General features: G+C 40.5%; 1 protein-coding gene across 14 annotated transcripts in view; it reads right to left on the bottom strand.

Annotated features, from left to right (window-relative positions):
- LRRFIP2 (LRR binding FLII interacting protein 2) overlaps positions 1-19,398 on the bottom strand; it is a 412,043-nt gene that overhangs the window by 137,656 nt on the left and 254,989 nt on the right. For all 14 annotated transcript variants that reach the window (XM_085607556.1, XM_085607555.1, XM_085607540.1 and 11 more), the window contains 2 exons: positions 17,629-17,799; positions 5,879-5,971 (listed from right to left, as the gene is read on the bottom strand). In XM_085607556.1, the coding sequence (XP_085463682.1) occupies positions 5,879-5,971; positions 17,629-17,799 (264 nt within the window). The remainder of the gene's footprint in view (positions 1-5,878; positions 5,972-17,628; positions 17,800-19,398) is intronic.

Genomic DNA, 19,398 nt, shown 5'->3' with positions numbered 1-19,398 from the left:
TTGGCTCTTCTCTGACCTACATGTATGATCACAGAGTCCGGCCTCGGATGACCAATGAGGCATGCAGGCGAGTCGTCAGGAGCCTTGTATTTTTTTTCCCAGTTTTGGAATAACAGCTGGAACGGAGGCAGGTGTCTTCATTAAATTTAGCCCTTTTTGCCATAGAAAGTCGATTATAGGAATTGATCTCACTAAACATAGAGTGCCTGGTTCAAAATCGTATAGAAAACACTCAGTCTGTTTAGTTGGCATTGGCAAATCGAAACATTTGGCGGCCTACTCTAGAAGATCATAAAATCCCCTGTTATCTGCCGGAGGGGAATCCGCAGCAGGAGGGTTAGGAGATGGTGGCATAGGGGCATCACATTCATCATTGTCATCTGTGTCTGTTTGTATCTCAACTTCTTCTGTCTGGGCATCCTGGGTGTCGTCTGTGATGACTATAGGAGGAGGAAGGATCTTCTCCCTTGTGGATTTGGGAGTACTTTGGCCCGGAAGAATAGTGGGTACCTCTTTGGGAGGAAAAGGCCTCTGAGGAACATTTGCATCCGGAAAGCGCCTGTATTAGTCATTAAGCATGTGACGGAGATCAGACACCAGAGACAATGGAACGTTCATTGATGGTTGCCTAAACTGATGACGCTCCTCCTCTGTCATCGTAAGGATAACGTTCTTGGAAGGAATCCTGCCTCTCGCAAAAGAAAATTCCCCTGCCAGATAAGAAAATGGATCATTGCCCTCAATGTCCTTATCAACAGAAACTTGGCACTTGACTCTTAACTGTGATGGACTGTATGCAGGGCCAAACATAACTTCATCCTCTGCCTCTTGGAAGTCCAGAAGGTGAGCAGGAAGTAAAGGAGATATTTTGAAGAAATCCTGAATTTGCCTGGGCTGAAGGAGACAGATTGTTCCCACCGGGCTTGCTTGACCGTGTAACCGTCGATAAAATCGTCTGTGGTACCGTCAACGGAGCGTGGACGGCCTTCGTCTGCGGGGACGTAGTCACTGGATAAGTCAACGAACCTGTGGTCGACTGTGAAATTCTCATTGACTGTGAAGGCCGCATCGACGTTGTCACTGTCGTCGAAGCTCCCACCACCGTCGACGTCTTGACCGTCTTCGTAGTCGACGAAGCCGTAGACTGTGCAGGAACCTCTGTTTTTTTTTGAGGAGAGTAGAATCTTCTATGACGACGGTCGAAAAATTGGTCTCTGAGAAGAGTCAGAGCAGCAGACACAGGAGATGAATGGAGTTTTGAAGCCCCCGACTAAGGTTTCTTGTGGTGTTTAGGCTCAGATTTGTCCCTGGACTTAGATCTCTATGAATCCCCATAATGTGAAGAGGGACTGCCCTCCTTTCTTTTCTTTGAGGAAGAAAGTGCCTTTTCCTCAGTTTTAGACTCTAAATCTGAAGCAGCCTTTCTCTTCTGTAACCAGATTAACAGCCTACCCTCCCTATCTTTGAGGGTTTTTGCAGAAAAAGTGCAGCAATACTTGCATTCCCTGGATTTGTAGTCAGGGTAGAGGCAATATAGGCACGGTTTGCGGGGGTCTTCAGAGAATAGCCTACACTTCCCACAGGTCTTACAGGGCCTAAACAGCCCTTTTTTAGGCTCTGGCATCTGAAAAGCAGGAAGGTCAAATGTATAAAGGCCAAGAAATACCTTGAGAGTAGCTAAAGTTGAGCCTGGAGGTCAAAGGTTGAGAAGAAAATACTGTAACTTAGCAGAGCTCAGGGAGACTCCCTATCACACGACGTGCTGTAAGAAATCAGAGGTATGGTGGCTCTGTGGGGAAGGGAACTCTGAGGTCTCAGCTGTGATTGGCTGAAGTCTGGATGTTTAAAATGAGGCTGAAAAGTTACTTTCTGTGGAGGTATATGATGATGTTGTATTACTGCTATTTTGCCTGTTACCGTGGGACTCCCATCATGACAATGGGGAAGATTCAAGCATGTGAATCTATAAAAGATTCAGTACTAGAGAAATGAATAATTGATATTGCAGCTAATAACTAGGCTGGAGATTAAGGAGAAAGCAACAGTTCTTTTCCAACAGAAATACTTATGTCACTATCAAGACTATGCAATTAATTTAGGGCCAGATGTAGCTAAGGATTTTACCCAATCTGTATCTATGGGAAATGTGTTAAAACATATGGCCCTTAGTAACAGCCATTAGGAAAAAAGGAGTAGAGCCAAGGGGGAACAGCAGGAAACGTTGATGGGACAGTGGTATAAGGCAATTAAAACAAAGCTAATGTTTGAGCATGGCTACCTTTAGAGTTAAGCCCAAATCAATCCATTGGTCTCCAAAAATATAGCAAGTTTAGATAAAAGTAGGTTTCGTTATTTGGTAAAAAGATTTCACATTATCATCTTTCATTGGACATGTACAGATACTACATTTATGTTCTGGAGGCAAAATGATCTAAAAGGACCTATTTACGACAGCACTAACGGAAAAAATAAGCTTGTTGATTTCCAGAAGGATCTTAATTTGAATGTTACATTCATCGCAGATATTACATGTATGAAGTTGCTATTCAGTGCACCACAGAATCCTCCGACAATTTTCATGTTAAAATCCCTGTGGAGTTTGCTCTCTAAGGAACATTGCTCCGACAGTGATAAGTAAGCTAATAAATCATTGAATATGTGCCCTTAAAGACCGATCATTAACTTATGGATCATGCAAATGGTAAATAGGTCGATACAGCAAATTATCAAAGCGAATATATTTGGGGGATCAAAACTTTATGCCTTTGTTATTTGTACTACTCCATCTTGGAGAGTGAGTATGTTGTCCCACATTTTAAAAATAATTGAAACAGGTAAGAGAATCAACACTGGAAAAGTGAAATTTGTCCATCTTGATAATTCAGGCACATTTTACTCAAAGATATACAAGCAATTTATTTGAGTATTTTGTAAAGCGCGCAGCGGCCCCAACGGGGCGTCCCGGCGCTGAGAACTCTGAAACATAGAGGTCAGGGGTCAGAATTCCACTGTTTAAGAGGAGAATAGATGTGTTTTCAGGGATTTACGGAAGGCTGATTCTGATTGACAAGTGCGTAAGGCTAGTGGGAGCTTGTTCCAGCGCTGAGAGGTACAGACCTCAAAGGTTTTTCCACCTGCCCGAGAGCGTTTAAATCGGGGAGTTTCCAGGAAGTGGAGGGTATTGGAACGTAAAGTCCTGGAGTTGGCATAGGGTCGCAGAGTGTTTTTCAGGTGTGCCGATCCACTGCCTTTTGATGCTCGGTAGGCCAATGTCATGGCCTTGAACACACATCTTTTGGCTATGGGCAGCCAATGGAGTTTGCGGAGGTGTGGAGTGATATGGTGTCTAGCAGGAATGCTCTCCACCAGCCGGGCGGCGGCATTTTGGACCGTCTGAAGTTTATGGCAGAGGCCTGCTGTGATACCAAGGTAGAGGGCATTGGCATAGTCGAGGTGTGAAATGATCAATGCCTGGATCACAGTTTTACGGCAGTCCGCCGGCAAGAAGTTAATGAGGCGTTTTATGGTGCGGATCTTAGCAAAGCAGGAGGATGCAACTGTTTGCACCTGATTGTTAAAGCTAAGTTGATTGTCCCAGCGAACACCGAGATTTCTCACCGAATCTTTGGGGGTGGGGGCTAGGCTCAGGTCTTCTGGCCACCATATACTGGAGTCCAGAGGGGATGGTGTGTTGAAAAAGAGGATCTCTGTTTTTCCAGCATTGAGTCGGAGGGAATTAGCATCCATCCAGCTCGAAATGTCCCTAAGGCAGGATTTAAGTGGATCAAAAGCTGAGGCGGAGGGGGAGTCAAAGGTGAAAAGAAGCTGGATGTCATCAGCGTAGGAGGTAGATTTAATCCCCGTCTGTGCAATCAGCTTGGCCAGGGGGGTGAAATACACATTAAAAAGGAGCGGGCTTAGGGAAGAACCCTGAGGGACTCCCCATTTGAGTGGTCTGGCAGAAGAGGTGAATGGAGGAGTGAAGACCTGCTGTGTGCGGTCCGAAAGGTAAGATGAGAGCCATTTCAGAACAGCGCCACCCAGCCCAAGGTCCTCCAGTCTTTCCAGCAGGATTTTATGAGAGACGGTGTCGAATGCTGCCGAGAGATCCAGCAGCACCAACACCGCCCTCGATCCTTGGTCAAGCGTCCACCTCACCGAGTCAGCCATTTCAATTAGGGCCGACTCGGTGCTGTGGCCCGACCTGAAACCGTGCTGGGAGTCATGGAGAAGCCCATTGGTTTCAATGTAATTCGACAACTGCGAGTGTACCAGTTTTTCCAGGATCTTGGCTGGAGCAGGCAGGAGAGAAATAGGCCTGTAGTTACTGGGGTTGTCTGGATCCAAGTTGGGTTTTTTAAGGATGGGGACTAAGGAGGCATGTTTCCATTTGACAGGGAAACAGCCCGTTCTGAGGGAGTTATTCCAGATAGAGTTGAGGTGGGGGTTGAGGAGGGATGCAAGATTTTTATATTGCTTGGCAGGCCAAGGGTCTTTGGGTGAGCCTGATTTGCATTTGATAAGTTCAGCCATGGAATCTGTTTCTGAAATGGATGTAAATTCGAGTAGGATAGGCTGCAGAAGCGGGGAAGTCACGAGTTCCTTTTGACGCCCTTCTGTGTTAGGAATAGGGAAGGAAGAGTAGATGGCTTCGATTTTATCCTCAAAAAATTGTGAAAGTTTGTTGCAAAGCGACAGAGAGGCGGGCTGAGTACGAGTCAGCGCATTGGGGTTTGTAAAAGATCTTACTATATTAAAAATTTCCCTAGCGCCATTGCTGGCAAGTTTGATTCTGGAGGCTAGAAAATCTTGTTTGTGTTTTTCGATCATTCTCCGGTATTCTTTAAGGGCCGATTTATAAATGGTTTTGCTGTCCAAGGAGTAGTTTTGTCTCCAGAGGCGTTCGAGAGATTTACAGGAGGCCTTTTTCTGCCGGAGCTCATCTGAGTACCATGGTGCGGAGGGTGCCGCCCTGTAGGTTTTAGTGGGTTTAATGGGAGCCAGGGCGTCTATGGCCTGGCTAATCCATGCGTCCAGATGGTCAATCTGTGAGTCCGGGTCGGACGATGGACGGGGTAGAGTGTTTTTTAAATATCCCAGGAGCGATTCAGGGGTGATACGACTCCAGTTTCTGCCTGATGATTTAGGGGTGATGGCGGGTCTGACATGACAGGGAATGTTGATTTCAAAAGGGATGAGGAAGTGGTCGGACCATATAACCGGGATAGGAGATGTGGCCCGGATAGATGGTAAGTTGGAGCAGATCAGATCGAGCGTGTGACCTGCTTTATGCGTAGGTAGGGTAATTATTTGGACTAAATTGCATACTGCTAGCGTTGAAATGAAGTTGCTGCTGTGCAAGCAAGATTCATTATGCAATGAATATATATGCCCTATTAGACTCAAACTAATGTTACAACCTCCTCACTGATGAGAATAGGTTAACACTGGTGATTATGGTCGATAAAGCAATGGACATTTGATACCAAGTTTTGTACTCTGCATTTACAGATTTTGGGCATGTTCCTTTATTTTCATGGCAGTTAACTGGTACACTTTTGCTGAAAAGTGTGAGTGAAAGGCAGTGTGTTAAGTGGACCATTTTACATGATGGATACAAATGAAATGGTTGAACAGAAAAAGTAAAATTAGTTTTTATATTGTTAAGATACATTCACTTTCTTTACCAATTCACAACGCTTCATCTTTGCATAGATGATATACTGAACTCTACGTTTAATTAAGAGTATTCCAGAGACGTTCAAATATCTTGGTTGCTGTTTTTCTGGCAGCCCTTACTGTTGTACTTAAGACTGCTTCACCTATATCCACTTCAACAAACCTCGGATTTGTTGTACATAAGTAAAGGGATACATACCTCTATAAGTTCATCTCTCTGTCGAATGCCTTCTTTGAGTTCATCCAATTTATGCTGGAAAACACTGCATGCATGCTTTTGCCTTTCCAATTCCTGCATGAATTATAAAGATAAGGTAATGCATACATTGATTAGAAACACGGTAAATAAAGAATAGGGAAACCTTTTTAATCACATTCTTTGGCAGAGGATATCTCTCTGTAATTCTGGTAGTGGTCTTGTGACAGGATTGGTGCTATACTGACTTTCACAATAATGAATATTTGAACGAAATTAACTGTTAGCAAGGTTTGCTCCATTGGAGGAAGAACGGCAACAGGATGCACAATGAGAGATAATGCATCTGGTTACACTTGAAATTCTCAGCTAAAGGCTATTGGCGAGTCTCAATCCTGTTTTGAATGTGACCACATGAAGCATGCACATATTTATCTATATATATATCCAGTTTCACAATGCCGCAGAGCATTTCATGCACTCCTTCACAAAGAAAGCACGATCACGATGCTTCAAAATGGTTTATTCACAACAACCAAGCCGCACATGCCCAACGCGTTTCGGCGTAACCGCCTTGATCACGGGTAGAATGTATTCCTCGTCATTCAAAATGTAAACAATTTTCTGTTTGTGACGTACAAAATAAAGTGATGTAGAAAGAGGACCAAAAACAAAAACATGTGCGTATTTGCCATACTTTTTTGCCTAATTCATCGGCCATTTTGTAATGGTCAAAATAATCAACCTATATGCTTAGAAAAACGGATTCTATTACTCTACATGCTCATAATATACATGCCCCATATTATCCAACATGTTTCAATAACATATTGATAATACTTGGAAAAAGTGATCTCATCAGATACTTATTCTCACAATATAAGTTAGATATGGTTTAGGCATAGAGATCGGTTGTAAAACTTTGTCGACAACTATAAATACATAATGAGCCTGATTTTTAATCTTCACAGTTTATAAACGTGCAATGTAACGACATGCATTATTCCGACATGAGGTTTTTTTCGGAAATACGATTACTTTCATAAAACTTTATTAGTAACGGGTCCCCGCCTCCCCGGTTGCCAAGACTCAATGGTAAACAGCCTATAAATTCAAATTAATAATACAGTTTTGTGTAACCCAAGTGGGTAAAAAATTAATTAAACAAAACTCGCAAACAAAGACGAATATCCCCATTTTGTTACTTGTACAGATCGTCACATGCCTCCATATGTCCATCATGGATCCACATTATCGGGTGGACTTTTCCAACTAATAAAACACACAGTATGTAGCCGATCCTATAGATACAGATATAAAAGTATAATCAAAGTGTCTAATATGGGACATCACTACCCATTGATTAGCGAAATATAATCAAAAGTAGTATATAATGTATGACATAATTCATAGTTTCACATCTCATAGTGTCATCCGCAATAGTAAACTCACGACATTATGAACACAAATATAAAACCCTAGTGGGTAATATTCAATGAATAAAGGACCAGCTAATAGTCGTAATTCTTCAATTCCACATATTTAGAAAAAGAAAAGACCAAAATACATTCTTAAACCCTAGTGGGTAATCAATCATGGTTAGAAAAAAGTGCTTTACGATAGAGAATCACTGTAGTCAATCTTAGTCAAGGCATGTCTCCATATCAGTATCTCCACATGTCAACACCATCTGTGAAGAATGGTAAACAAGTTATGGCTCTATGATGGATGAATCATACATGTACAGCTCAAATAAACACATGTAATTATATTGAATAAGACTGAAAATGTTATACATACAACTGTTAAAATCATGGATGAGTCAGAAGAATCGAGAGACAAACTTCAACATGTTCACCACTTGAAGTAACTATTTACAAATGATTACAGTTCAGAATAGTTCAACCTATTCACCCAGAAACCAAGATAACTCTTCTTCAGAGTTCAGTCCACATGGGATTTTTGTATCAAGCTCCAAAATATACTTGGATTCTAGTTGTCTCAGTTTGCGAATTCTGTTTCCCCCCCTAATCGTTGAGGGTATCCGATCTATCACAAAGAATTTCAACAAATTACGGTTGCTTCTGTGGAATTGTTCGAAATGTCGCCCTATAGGGGAGAGCTTGTCCCTGTTTTGTATTGCCCTCATGTGCTCCAAGATCCGTTTTTTGGCAGCAAACATAGTGCTACCAACGTATCTCTTAGCACAAGGGCAGGTTAGCACGTATACACAATGATCAGATAGACAACTCAGAGGTTTATCTATGTCTCTGTTCTCTTTTGTGATAGGGTAATAGACTTTTTTGACATTGGAACTGAATTTGCAAGCTTTGCATGACATACAGGTATAAAAACCTTGTGTCTCTGTGGTAGGTGGTCTTCCCGGGCTAATATCATTCCTACTTAGTTTGTTCCGTAGGGAATCTGCCTTCCTAAATGTGACATTAGGTATATCTTTCACGACCTCCTCCAATGTAGGTTCTGTTTTAAGGATGCCCCAATGTCTTTTGAGACTTTTCCTTACATCATTTGAACCTGCATTATATGTCGTTATGTATCTTATGATTTTGTCTTCGTCAGCATCTAGGTTTTCTTTAGGGGCCAATAGGTCATCATGCTTGAATTTAGTAGCTTTTAAGCGAGCTTGTTTAATGACATTCAAATCATACCCCCTATCCAAGAATCTTTCATTCATGATATTGCATTCCCGTTCGAAATCATAATCTGAGCTGCAGTTCCTTCGAGCCCGAAGGAACTCCCCAAACTGAATGCTTTTGATGAGGGCCTTAGAATGTCCGCTCTCTGCGTGTAACACCGTGTTTCCCGATGTTTTTTTACGATACAGTTTAGTTGACAGTGTATCATCCACTGGCTGGATTTGTAAATCCAGAAATTCAATACAGGAGCTACTAATGGTACCTTCGAATTTCAGATTGACCTCATTGTGGTTAAGAACTTCAATGAAGTCTCTAGCAAGTTCTTCTCTGCCCTCCTAGATGATAAAAAGATCTATATATCGCAGCCATGTTTTAACATGGCTACGATATGAACTGTATACTTTGGGCACCTGCTGCTCCCAGTACCCCATAAAGAGGTTGGCATAACTAGGAGCAAAACAGGTGCCCATGGCAGTACCCTGTTTTTGTCTGTAAAAACCATTATTAAAGACAAAAAAATTATTCTCCAAGCAGAATCTGATCATCTGCAGTAGCATATCAGTGTGTTGCAAAAAAGAAATGGAACGTGATTTCAAGAAATGTTTACAAGCCTCTACCCCATCCTCATGTTTGATAGACGTGTAGAGACTGCAAACATCCAATGTAATTAACAAATAGTTTTTTTGCCAATTCACATTCTTGATTTTCTTTAGGAAATCTCTGTCTTTTAGATAAGATGGAAGACTTTCTACATATGAGCGTAGAAAATAATCGATGTATTTAGATGTTTTCTCCAACAGGGAGCCTATAGATGACACAATAGGTCTCCCTGGGGGGGTTCAGCATATTTTTGTGCAATTTGGGCAGTAGATATAATAACGCCACTTTTGGTGTGCGGGTAAGTAGGAAGGAATATTCATTCCATTCCAAATTTCCTTGTGTATGCCAGTTCTTTATCAAGCTATGGTATCTCGTGGTAGATTCATCAATCATTACTTTGTCCACCATCTCATAGCATTCTTTGACTCCTAGCTGTCGCAATCCTTCCTGAAGATAATCCTGTACATTAAGTAAAACAACATTACCCCCTTTGTCTGATAGACGGATCACTATGTTCTTATCAGTTTGTAGGGATTGGATTGCTAATCTTTGTTGTTTACTCAGATTATCATTATGCCACTTGTTCTTTCTCTTAGCCAGAGATTTTAGATCAGCAATTACAAGGGTTTCAAATATATCAATGCCACTCGGAGGCATAGTGGGATTGAAAGTAGATTTAGGTGAAAAATCATTAGGACAACTAAGATCCGTTCTAAAACCCAACGATTGTGCTGTAATAGGGGTAAGATCAGTACTGTCATCACATTCCAATTCTTTCAAGGCAATCAAAGTGTTAACTTCATTAATTGTATCCTCCACAGGACTAGATTATTGTTAAATAATTCTGAGGATGAGTACTTTTAACCTTCAATTTATGCCACTTGTGTAAGCGTAATTTCCTTGTGAAGTGATATAAATCAACCCTTTCTTTCGGATACGAAAATGAGGCTGTGGGACAGAATGACAAACCATACTGTAAAACATCATACTCAACAGTACTCAAAGGATGACCAGAAAGATTTACCACATTTTGGCAGTTCTTCATTTTCGATTTTTCTGACCCCTTGTTTCCATTCCCATGGGGGCTGCTGTGGTTCTTCCTCCATCCACCACGCCTGATTTGTTTACAAACCATTCCTACTTACCCGCACACAGAAAGTGGCGTTCTTATATCTACTGCCCAAATTGCAAAAAATATGCTGAACCCCCCAGGGAGACCTATTGGGTCATCTATAGGCTCCCTGTTGGAGAAAACATCTAAATACATCGATTATTTTCTACGCTCATATGTAGAAAGTCTTCCATCTTATCTAAAAGACAGTAGAGATTTCCTGAAGAAAATCAAGAATGTGAATTGGCAAAAAAACTATTTGTTAATTACATTGGATGTTTGCAGTCTCTACACGTCTATCAAACATGAGGATGGGGTAGAGGCTTGTAAACATTTCTTGAAATCACGTTCCATTTCTTTTTTGCAACACACTGATATGCTACTGCAGATGATCAGATTCTGCTTGGAGAATAATTTTTTTGTCTTCAATGATGGTTTTTACAGACAAAAACAGGGAACTGCCATGGGCATCTGTTTTGCTCCTAGTTATGCCAACCTCTTTATGGGGTACTGGGAGCAGCAGGTGCCCAAAGTATACAGTTCATATCGTAGCCATGTTAAAACATGGCTGCGATATATAGATGATCATTTTATCATCTGGGAGGGCAGCGAAGAACTTGCTAGAGACTTCATTGAAGTTCTTAACCACAATGAGGTCAATCTGAAATTCGAAGGTACCATTAGTAGCTCCTGTATTGAATTTCTGGATTTACAAATCCAGCCAGTGGATGATACACTATCAACTAAACTGTATCGTAAAAAAACATCGGGAAACACTGTGTTACATGCAGAGAGCGGACATTCTAAGGCCCTCATCAAAAGCATTCCGTTTGGGGAGTTCCTTCGGGCTCGAAGGAACTGCAGCTCAGATTATGATTTCGAACGGGAATGCAATATCATGAATGAAAGATTCTTGGATAGGGGGTATGATTTGAATGTCATTAAACAAGCTCGCTTAAAAGCTACTAAATTCAAGCATGATGACCTATTGGCCCCTAAAGAAAACCTAGATGCTGACGAAGACAAAATCATAAGATACATAACGACATAATGCAGGTTCAAATGATGTAAGGAAAAGTCTCAAAAGACATTGGGGCATCCTTAAAACAGAACCTACATTGGAGGAGGTCGTGAAAGATATACCTAATGTCACATTTAGGAAGGCAGATTCCCTACGGAACAAACTAAGTAGGAATGATATTAGCCCGGGAAGACCACCTACCACAGAGACACAAGGTTTTTATACCTGTATGTCATGCAAAGCTTGCAAATTCAGTTCCAATGTCAAAAAAGTCTATTACCCTATCACAAAAGCGAACAGAGACATAGATAACCATCTGAGTTGTCTATCTGATCATTGTGTATACGTGCTAACCTGCCCTTGTGCTAAGAGATACGTTGGCAGCACTATGTTTGCTGCCAAAAAACAGATCTTGGAGCACATGAGGGCAATACAAAACAGGGACAAGCTCTCCCCTATAGGGCGACATTTCGAACAATTCCACAGAAGCAACCGTAATTTGTTGAAATTCTTTGTGATAGATCGGATACCCTCAACGATTAGGGGGGGGGGGGGGGGGGAGACAGAATTCGCAAACTGAGACAACTAGAATCCAAGTATATTTTGGAGCTTGATACAAAAATCCCATGTGGACTGAACTCTGAAGAAGAGTTATCTTGGTTTCTGGGTGAATAGGTTGAACTATTCTGAACTGTAATCATTTGTAAATAGTTACTTCAAGAGGTGAACATGTTGAAGTTTGTCTCTCGATTCTTCTGACTAAACATCCATGATTTTAACAGTTGTATGTATAAAATTTTCAGTCTTATTCAATATAATTACATGTGTTTATTTGAGCTGTACATGTAAGATTCATCCATCATTGAGCCATAACTTGTTTACCATTCTTCACAGATGGTGTTGACATGTGGAGATACTGATATGGAGACATGCCTTGACTAAGATTGACTACAGTGATTCTCTATCGTAAAGCACTTTTTTCTAACCATGATTGATTACCCACTAGGGTTTAAGAATGTATTTTGGTCTTTTCTTTTTCTAAATATGTGGAATTTAAGAATTACGACTATTAGCTGGTCCTTTATTCATTGAATATTACCCACTAGGGTTTTATATTTGTGTTCATAATGTCGTGAGTTTTCTATTGCGGATGACACTAGGAGATGTGAAACTATGAATGTCATACATTATATACTACTTTTGATAATATTTCGCTAATCAATGGGTAGTGATGTCCCATATTAGACACTTCGATGATACTTTTATATCTGTATCTATAGGATCGGCTACATACTGTGTGTTTTATTAGTTAGAAAAGTCCATCCGATAATGTGGATCCATGATGGACATATGGAGGCATGTGACGATCTGTACAAGTAACAAAATGGGGATATTCGTCTCTTTGTTTGCGCGTTTTGTTTAATTAATTTTTTTCCCACTTGGGTTACACAAAACTGTATTATTAATTTGAATTTATAGGCTGTTTACCATTGAGTCTTGGCAACCGGGGAGGCGGGGACCCGTTACTAATAAAGTTTTATGAAAGTAATCGTATTCCCGAAAAAAACCTCATGTCGGAATAATGCATGTCGTTACATTGCACGTTTATAAACTGTGAAGATTAAAAATCAGGCTCATTATGTATTTATAGTTGTCGACAAAGTTTTACAACCGATCTCTATGCCTAAACCATATCTAACTTATATTGTGAGAATAAGTATCTGATGAGATCACTTTTTCCAAGTATTATCAATATGTTATTGAAACATGTTGGATAATATGGGGCATGTATATTATGAGCATGTAGAGTAATAGAATCCGGTTTTCTAAGCATATAGGTTGATTATTTTGACCATTACAAAATGGCCGATGAATTAGGCAAAAAAGTATGGCAAATACGCACGTTTTTGTTTTTGGGCCTCTTTTTACATCACTTTATTTTGTACGTCACAAACAGAAAATTGTTTAAATTTTGAATGACGAGGAATACATTCTACCCGTGATCAAGGTGGTTACGCCGAAACGCGTTGGGCTTGGTTGTTGTGAATAAACCATTTTGAAGCCCCGTGATCGTGCTTTCTTTGTGAAGGAGTGCATGAAATGCTCTGCGGCATTGTGAAACTGGATAAGACAACACGGAGCCTTGGACCCTGGATTGCACCGCTGTACAAGTGTCCCGGTAACTTCTAAGGATGTGAATTGGTAATATATATATATATATATATATATATATATACATACACACACATATAGAAATCTATCTAGATAGTTCTAGTTTAACATTAATTTCTATCTAGTGTTATCTTTTTTAATGGATGTGGGTTGCAGTTCCATTTCTTTGACCAAGTGTGGTGCTCGACTTGCTTCAAGTCTAGAGTACCTGCCCATCCATTTTGACACCATTAGGGTTGTAGTATCTTTAGAAGCGTATTTTGTTAACCGTCCTACTATTTTGTGAGTGTGTTCTGTACCACTCAAACCCCTAAATAAACCTCTTAATCCAGCTCATTTTTGAGTAATTATTCCCTCTTTCTCACCAATCTCCCGGGTTTCCCTGGATAGGAGAGGCAGAGATCTCCACCCATAGGTTTGTTAACATTTTGTAGTAAGTAATACTACTGAAGTATTACTTTAAATACTACCACATGAAGGTTATAAATCAGGCCCTCATAGTTAAAGATCTTGTGTCTTCATCAACCAGAGAAGGAAGGTACGTGGCGGTTGGGAGCCATACTACTAATCTTCAAAAACAGGTACAGGACACAGACCCGTTTAATCAATTTTAAAACACTGAATTTATGCACATTTTCCTATGTAAAACTTACCTTTCAAAATCAAAATAAAATGCAATTAAAATATGCTCTTAAATGTGTTTGTGCAGAAGGCCTGTACCTCTCAAATTAGCTATACATGGGAAGTAGCACTACCTATGTTATTCACTTTTCAAACTCCTACAATTAGATCCCCTGTGGACAGAGCTCTTCTAAACCGGCTCAGCCATGGCATGCTTTGTGTTAAAACTGTACGGCCTTCACCTTCAATGAATCACTTGTAGATCTGTTGTAACTGGAGGTCCGATTACTAGGCTGGCTCTGAAAGGTGTATATACATTCATTAATGGTATACTGGTATTTAATTTTCACTAGTGGATGAAGTCTGCCGAACTACAAATATACTTGGTCAGAGATTAGGAAACAGAATGGTGTTCTCCTAATTGAGAATGATTCATCAGTGATGCAACAGAACACAAAAAACAGCTCATGACAGTCTTGTTCATAGGTCCAAGAATGGTCACAGCAAATGACTTCATAGTCAAATCCTGAGGACACTTGTTTCTGAAATTCAACAAATTGGCTAGATCATCAACTATATAATTACACTGTTTTAGTTAGGACTAATTTCAATAGAAAAGTTGTTTCCTGAACTGAGAGGGAAGTGATTAAATTATGATAATGTGCCAGAAGAAAAGGGGTGGAAATTAAAGGCAATGGCAGATGAGACCTATAGAAACAAAAGACAAGAGCAGTGAGAACTGTTAAAGGATTGGGCTGATGCCAGAAAGATGGTAGCCTGGTGGCAGAAAGGCGAAGGGTATTCTCTGGCAAGCCCAAAGCCTCTATGCTAGCTCCAAAACGCAACTAGAGGGCTTGCATGCGGTCTCGATGGCGATGGGCAGGTGTAATATTCTTCATATTCTTGGATAGGTATAAGAGGAGATTTTACTTTGGGAGTATTACATCACAGTTTAGTTAGCATCCTCCAATTTACATGTCTGCCCAGACGTCTGTGTGATTTGGAGTACTGGAATGAAAATCCCATAGATCTTTACTTACACCGCACAGTGGATTGAATGTTAAGATAACGGCCTTCAGGATCACGAACTACTCTATGTATATGTCATGGTTCCTTTTGACAAGTATGCCTACCCCCGCTTTCATTTTCCCTGAGGCCAATATCTGGAAAGGGTAGTACTTATTTTTCATTCTAAATTGATCTTTTTGTAACAGATATAATAACTGGATCTTGGTGTCTAATGTATTTCTAGACCAAGCAACACTTTGCTGAGGAATTAAGACACCTCACATTTAGGGTTATGAGCCTTAATGTAACGTGGTATTTATGTGTGGTGTTATCTTACACTTGATGTTGACTTTGCAGTGATGTGTTATGTACCATAAGACAAATAATTCCCCTTGATGAATATACTCCTGAAAAAAACATAAAACAGTGAAAACAATAAATGTCTTTACTCTCATATTGATGGGACTGACTTTATGGTCTCCTTGATCCACAGTGGAATCCCTGGTGTCTTTGTGCATGAGGAATTACTAAAGTGCCCCCAGAATTGTGTTGTACACAACACGTGCCCTCCCCTCACCCCCCACTTGACCTGTGGTGTGTATGGGATCTTCACATCACTGTTTCATAAGCAACCTTGATGGCTTAAGTACCAGTGACCTAGTCTCCTGACTTCGATAACTTGAACACCCTTACTAAGCCTTCTACCGATCTTGAGCGGGAAACAATATGGAATAGTCATCACCAGGCCCCTATTAGCCCATGTCCATTACAAAAGCTGATCTCTTACGCAAGTCAAAGAAGAATCAGCGTCTCACTTTCTGTTTACTTTTGTATTGTTGTGGGTCTCTTCACCTGGTAGCCCTTGTCAACTGTTTGAGCTCTCTGCACTATCCTCTCCTCTGGTATCCTCCCCATCACTTACTCTTGGAGGGCCCTAGGGGACCATCCTTCGTGCGGGTTCCTTATTATTTTGTCTGTTCCCTTCAAGGAGAATAGTACTGAATTTGTCATTTGAGCAATTCCACTGTAATCTCTTCGTAGTCCCAACTTTTTGCAGCATTGAGGCCGAGGGCCATGAAATAAAAACAATTTTTTGACTTTTTGTGGGCTTCTACTGTTATTTTTGCATTCAGCTGACAGTTGGTTAATTGACCACTCTCTCTAAGCCTGTTTTAAACATCAACAGATGTGCACTTGATCAAAGAATGAGCCTATTAGTTTGGACAATGGTGAGACTCTCAGGATTCTGTTGATGTTCAGGCTGGTTAAAAATGCCTTCAAAAAGTCACACTTCACAGGCATGCTGAAAAAGGGGCATGCGTAATGCTTCCAATGAATTACAGAAAGATTGCATAAAATGCATATGCAGATTAATTCACACGTGTACCTCTTTAATAACGAATGAACCTCTGTCGCAGACCTTTTTCGGTTGTAATTAATGAACCTCTGTTGCAGACCGGTTTATTGTGGTCAGTAGTATTTCCAGACTGTACATTACAATATTCATGGACCTATGGAACAGGTGCTTCTTTTTTCTATAAAGAAAATACTGCTGGTATTTTCATAAAAATTTAACTTAAAAAGTCTCTCACATATGCTCTTAGTAACACATTTGTTGTATGGTAAGGTAGTTTTTGTTCAATCTGTCTCTTTAGGCCAATACACACATGATAATGTTGTGTAAAACAAAATATATTTGAGACTAATTTTTCATTTGAATAAAAGACAGGAGGCCCGAGCTGAAATAGTGACGCAAACTCGTAATAAAAAGCTATTGGTCAGCAATCCATCTAAAGTAATAGTTATGAGCTAAACCAAATATGGAGCATTAAAGGATTATGTATCTAGGTAAAATGTTCACGCAAATCGGAAAGCACACTAAACAGGTTTTATATCTTCACAATTAAAATGTTATTGGCTTTGTTAAATGATAAGGCACGTGTGTTTGCAGTCATCGCTTTTCTTGACTGTAAAAATATGCCGATTCCAGAAATACTGCAAAGATTCAAGACTTTTGCGTCATTCAGCATGCTTTACCACTGGACTGGAACTTAAATTACTACATTATGCTGAGTTGGCTTTGGTCCTCCTTCACATTCCCATAGAGCGTAAAACTGGGCTCATCTTTCCACTAATGTCCTGTGTACCGTTCCTTCTTTTCTAAATTTCTTAGTTTCGGTTCTTATGTCACTGGTTTAATAAATGCCTGGAGAAGCAAGAAGTCATATTACATTTAGGAAGAGCACAGGAAACAACAGCCCAGTGTATTAGATGGGCATGAATCAAGTGAAGCCATCACCCTTGCACATTACAGGTTAGACTTCATTCAAGGGTAAGAAAGAAACCAATGCATGGCTGGTAGAGGGTGTGGGAAATGGTGCAGAAAATATCTGAAATTATAAACTGCTTGTTTCAGACAGGATGAAGAGAGATTATACCTACATTTTGCCCACTGATAAAATATATAGACAAGAAAAAATTGCATTTCACAAAGATAATCACAGAACAAAAAACACATTAATGGGGTCAACAATTTAGTAACATATTTCAAAAGTAAAGTTACCCTTGACTTCTCCTCGTTTTCTCTGTAGTACTCCGCCATTTGTTCTTCCATCTCTTCAATAACATCCTTTAACGTATCGACTTGATAATTCAAATAGCTTTTCTCATTATCTAGCTGGGCATTGGAAACCATGGCTTTCTTATATTTGTCTTCAACTTCAGTTAAGGATTCCTGCACAGACGGTTTTGTAGAACAGTTAGAGTAAGGAATTAATTAGCTCACAGGTTTTCAAATATTTATGACGGCGGTTTACAGAATAACGTTATACATTCACATGAAAATCAAGGTTATCAAAGTAAATTTGCTTAAACGGAGGGAGTGCGAAGAGGTTATAAAACAGATGCCATGGATTAGTAGCATGAACATATTTGCAATAGCGACTTAGTATAAACCAAAGTTAATGAGTAAAACCAGTTTTCATGCATTTTTCAAGTAATGTAAAAAATGAAAATTAATTTTCACTTTGGTCCAATGGTACTATGAGAAGTAATTTTACTCTTTCTTGGAATGGGAATTTCAATTCCAAGCAAGCTTTAGTGACTGAATGATCCAACAAGAAAACACACCAATTTAAGCTACAAAGAAAATCTTTGGATAGTCATGTCAAATATGTGAAATTACGATAGGAGATGCCTACATGTCGACTTATTCCAGGACAATGTTAACAGGAGTAACTGTCCCCTGCACAAATAACGCTTAGAACTTCACAACAAAGTTAATCATTTTCATTATCTACAAATAAACAGTGTAACTGTGTTGCCTTTCAGGTTAGGGCATGCTTCAGTATAATACAAAAAAAAACTTATCATAAATGTGACACGATGTAAACATCAATGGAGCAAGCCCACTACATAGAGGATAAAAAGAAAATAACTACCAGTTCTAGCACTAACAAATTACCATGCAAATCATCACTAAAGGAGTGCACCAGATTTTTTTTTTTTGAAAATTCTTTTTATTGGCATTTTGAGGTTTAAACGTACATACAGCGTGTGTCGCAGAGAGTTGTGGTACATAGGTATTAGAGTAGACCTCCGTCAACATAAGGAGTACATCAATATCTTGTTCAGTGAGGATGTGGTCTGTGTTGTAGCAGAGCATTGCCATAGAGGGGAACTGGGGAAGAACTGAACTGGGGTATGCCATGGGGTGTGTAGTGTTAGAGTGGGCGTACGCGGCGGGTCCATTATTGCCTACTCGACAGTGCAGTTGCTGCTCGTTCAGGGGGAGGCGGGTGTGTAGAGTGATGTGGGGGGCCGTTGAGTGTGATAGAGTGACGAAGACGGACCCGACTGGTCCGGTGATGGCACAGGGGGTAGTGGTGGAAGATCCACTGTCTCAGGGGCCTGTATAGCAGAAGGCTGTACCGTGTTAGGGGTCTGGATGGCAGTGGCTGTGGCTTCCGGGGTCTGGGATTGTCTGAATTGGTACAATAGGAGCGCCCATTCCAGGGAAATAGGGGTTTTGCGGATACCTTTGGCTTCTTCCGCACGGATTACCTCTTCCTCAGCAGCTGCCCATTTAAGAACCGCTCCTGCCCATGCCGCCAGCGGGGGGCCCGATGGATCACGCCAGTGCATGGCTATACAGCGCTTGGCCAGCAAGTGAGCTAGGGATACAAAGCGCATTGGTATTTTGTGTCGTTTCCTCCGTCCCAGTATGCCTAATGCACAGTTCTCCCAGGTGGTCAGGTGGGTCAACCCGGTAAGCTCCTTGAGTGTTGAGTGGATAGATGACCAATAGGTCTGAATGCCCGGACACGTCCAGAAC

This window comes from Triturus cristatus, chromosome 5_2, assembly GCF_964204655.1.
Source record: "Triturus cristatus chromosome 5_2, aTriCri1.1, whole genome shotgun sequence".
NCBI lineage: Eukaryota > Metazoa > Chordata > Amphibia > Caudata > Salamandridae > Triturus > Triturus cristatus.
The sequence above is the reverse complement of the archived record's forward strand: the minus strand, read 5'-3'. Positions and strand labels throughout refer to the sequence as shown.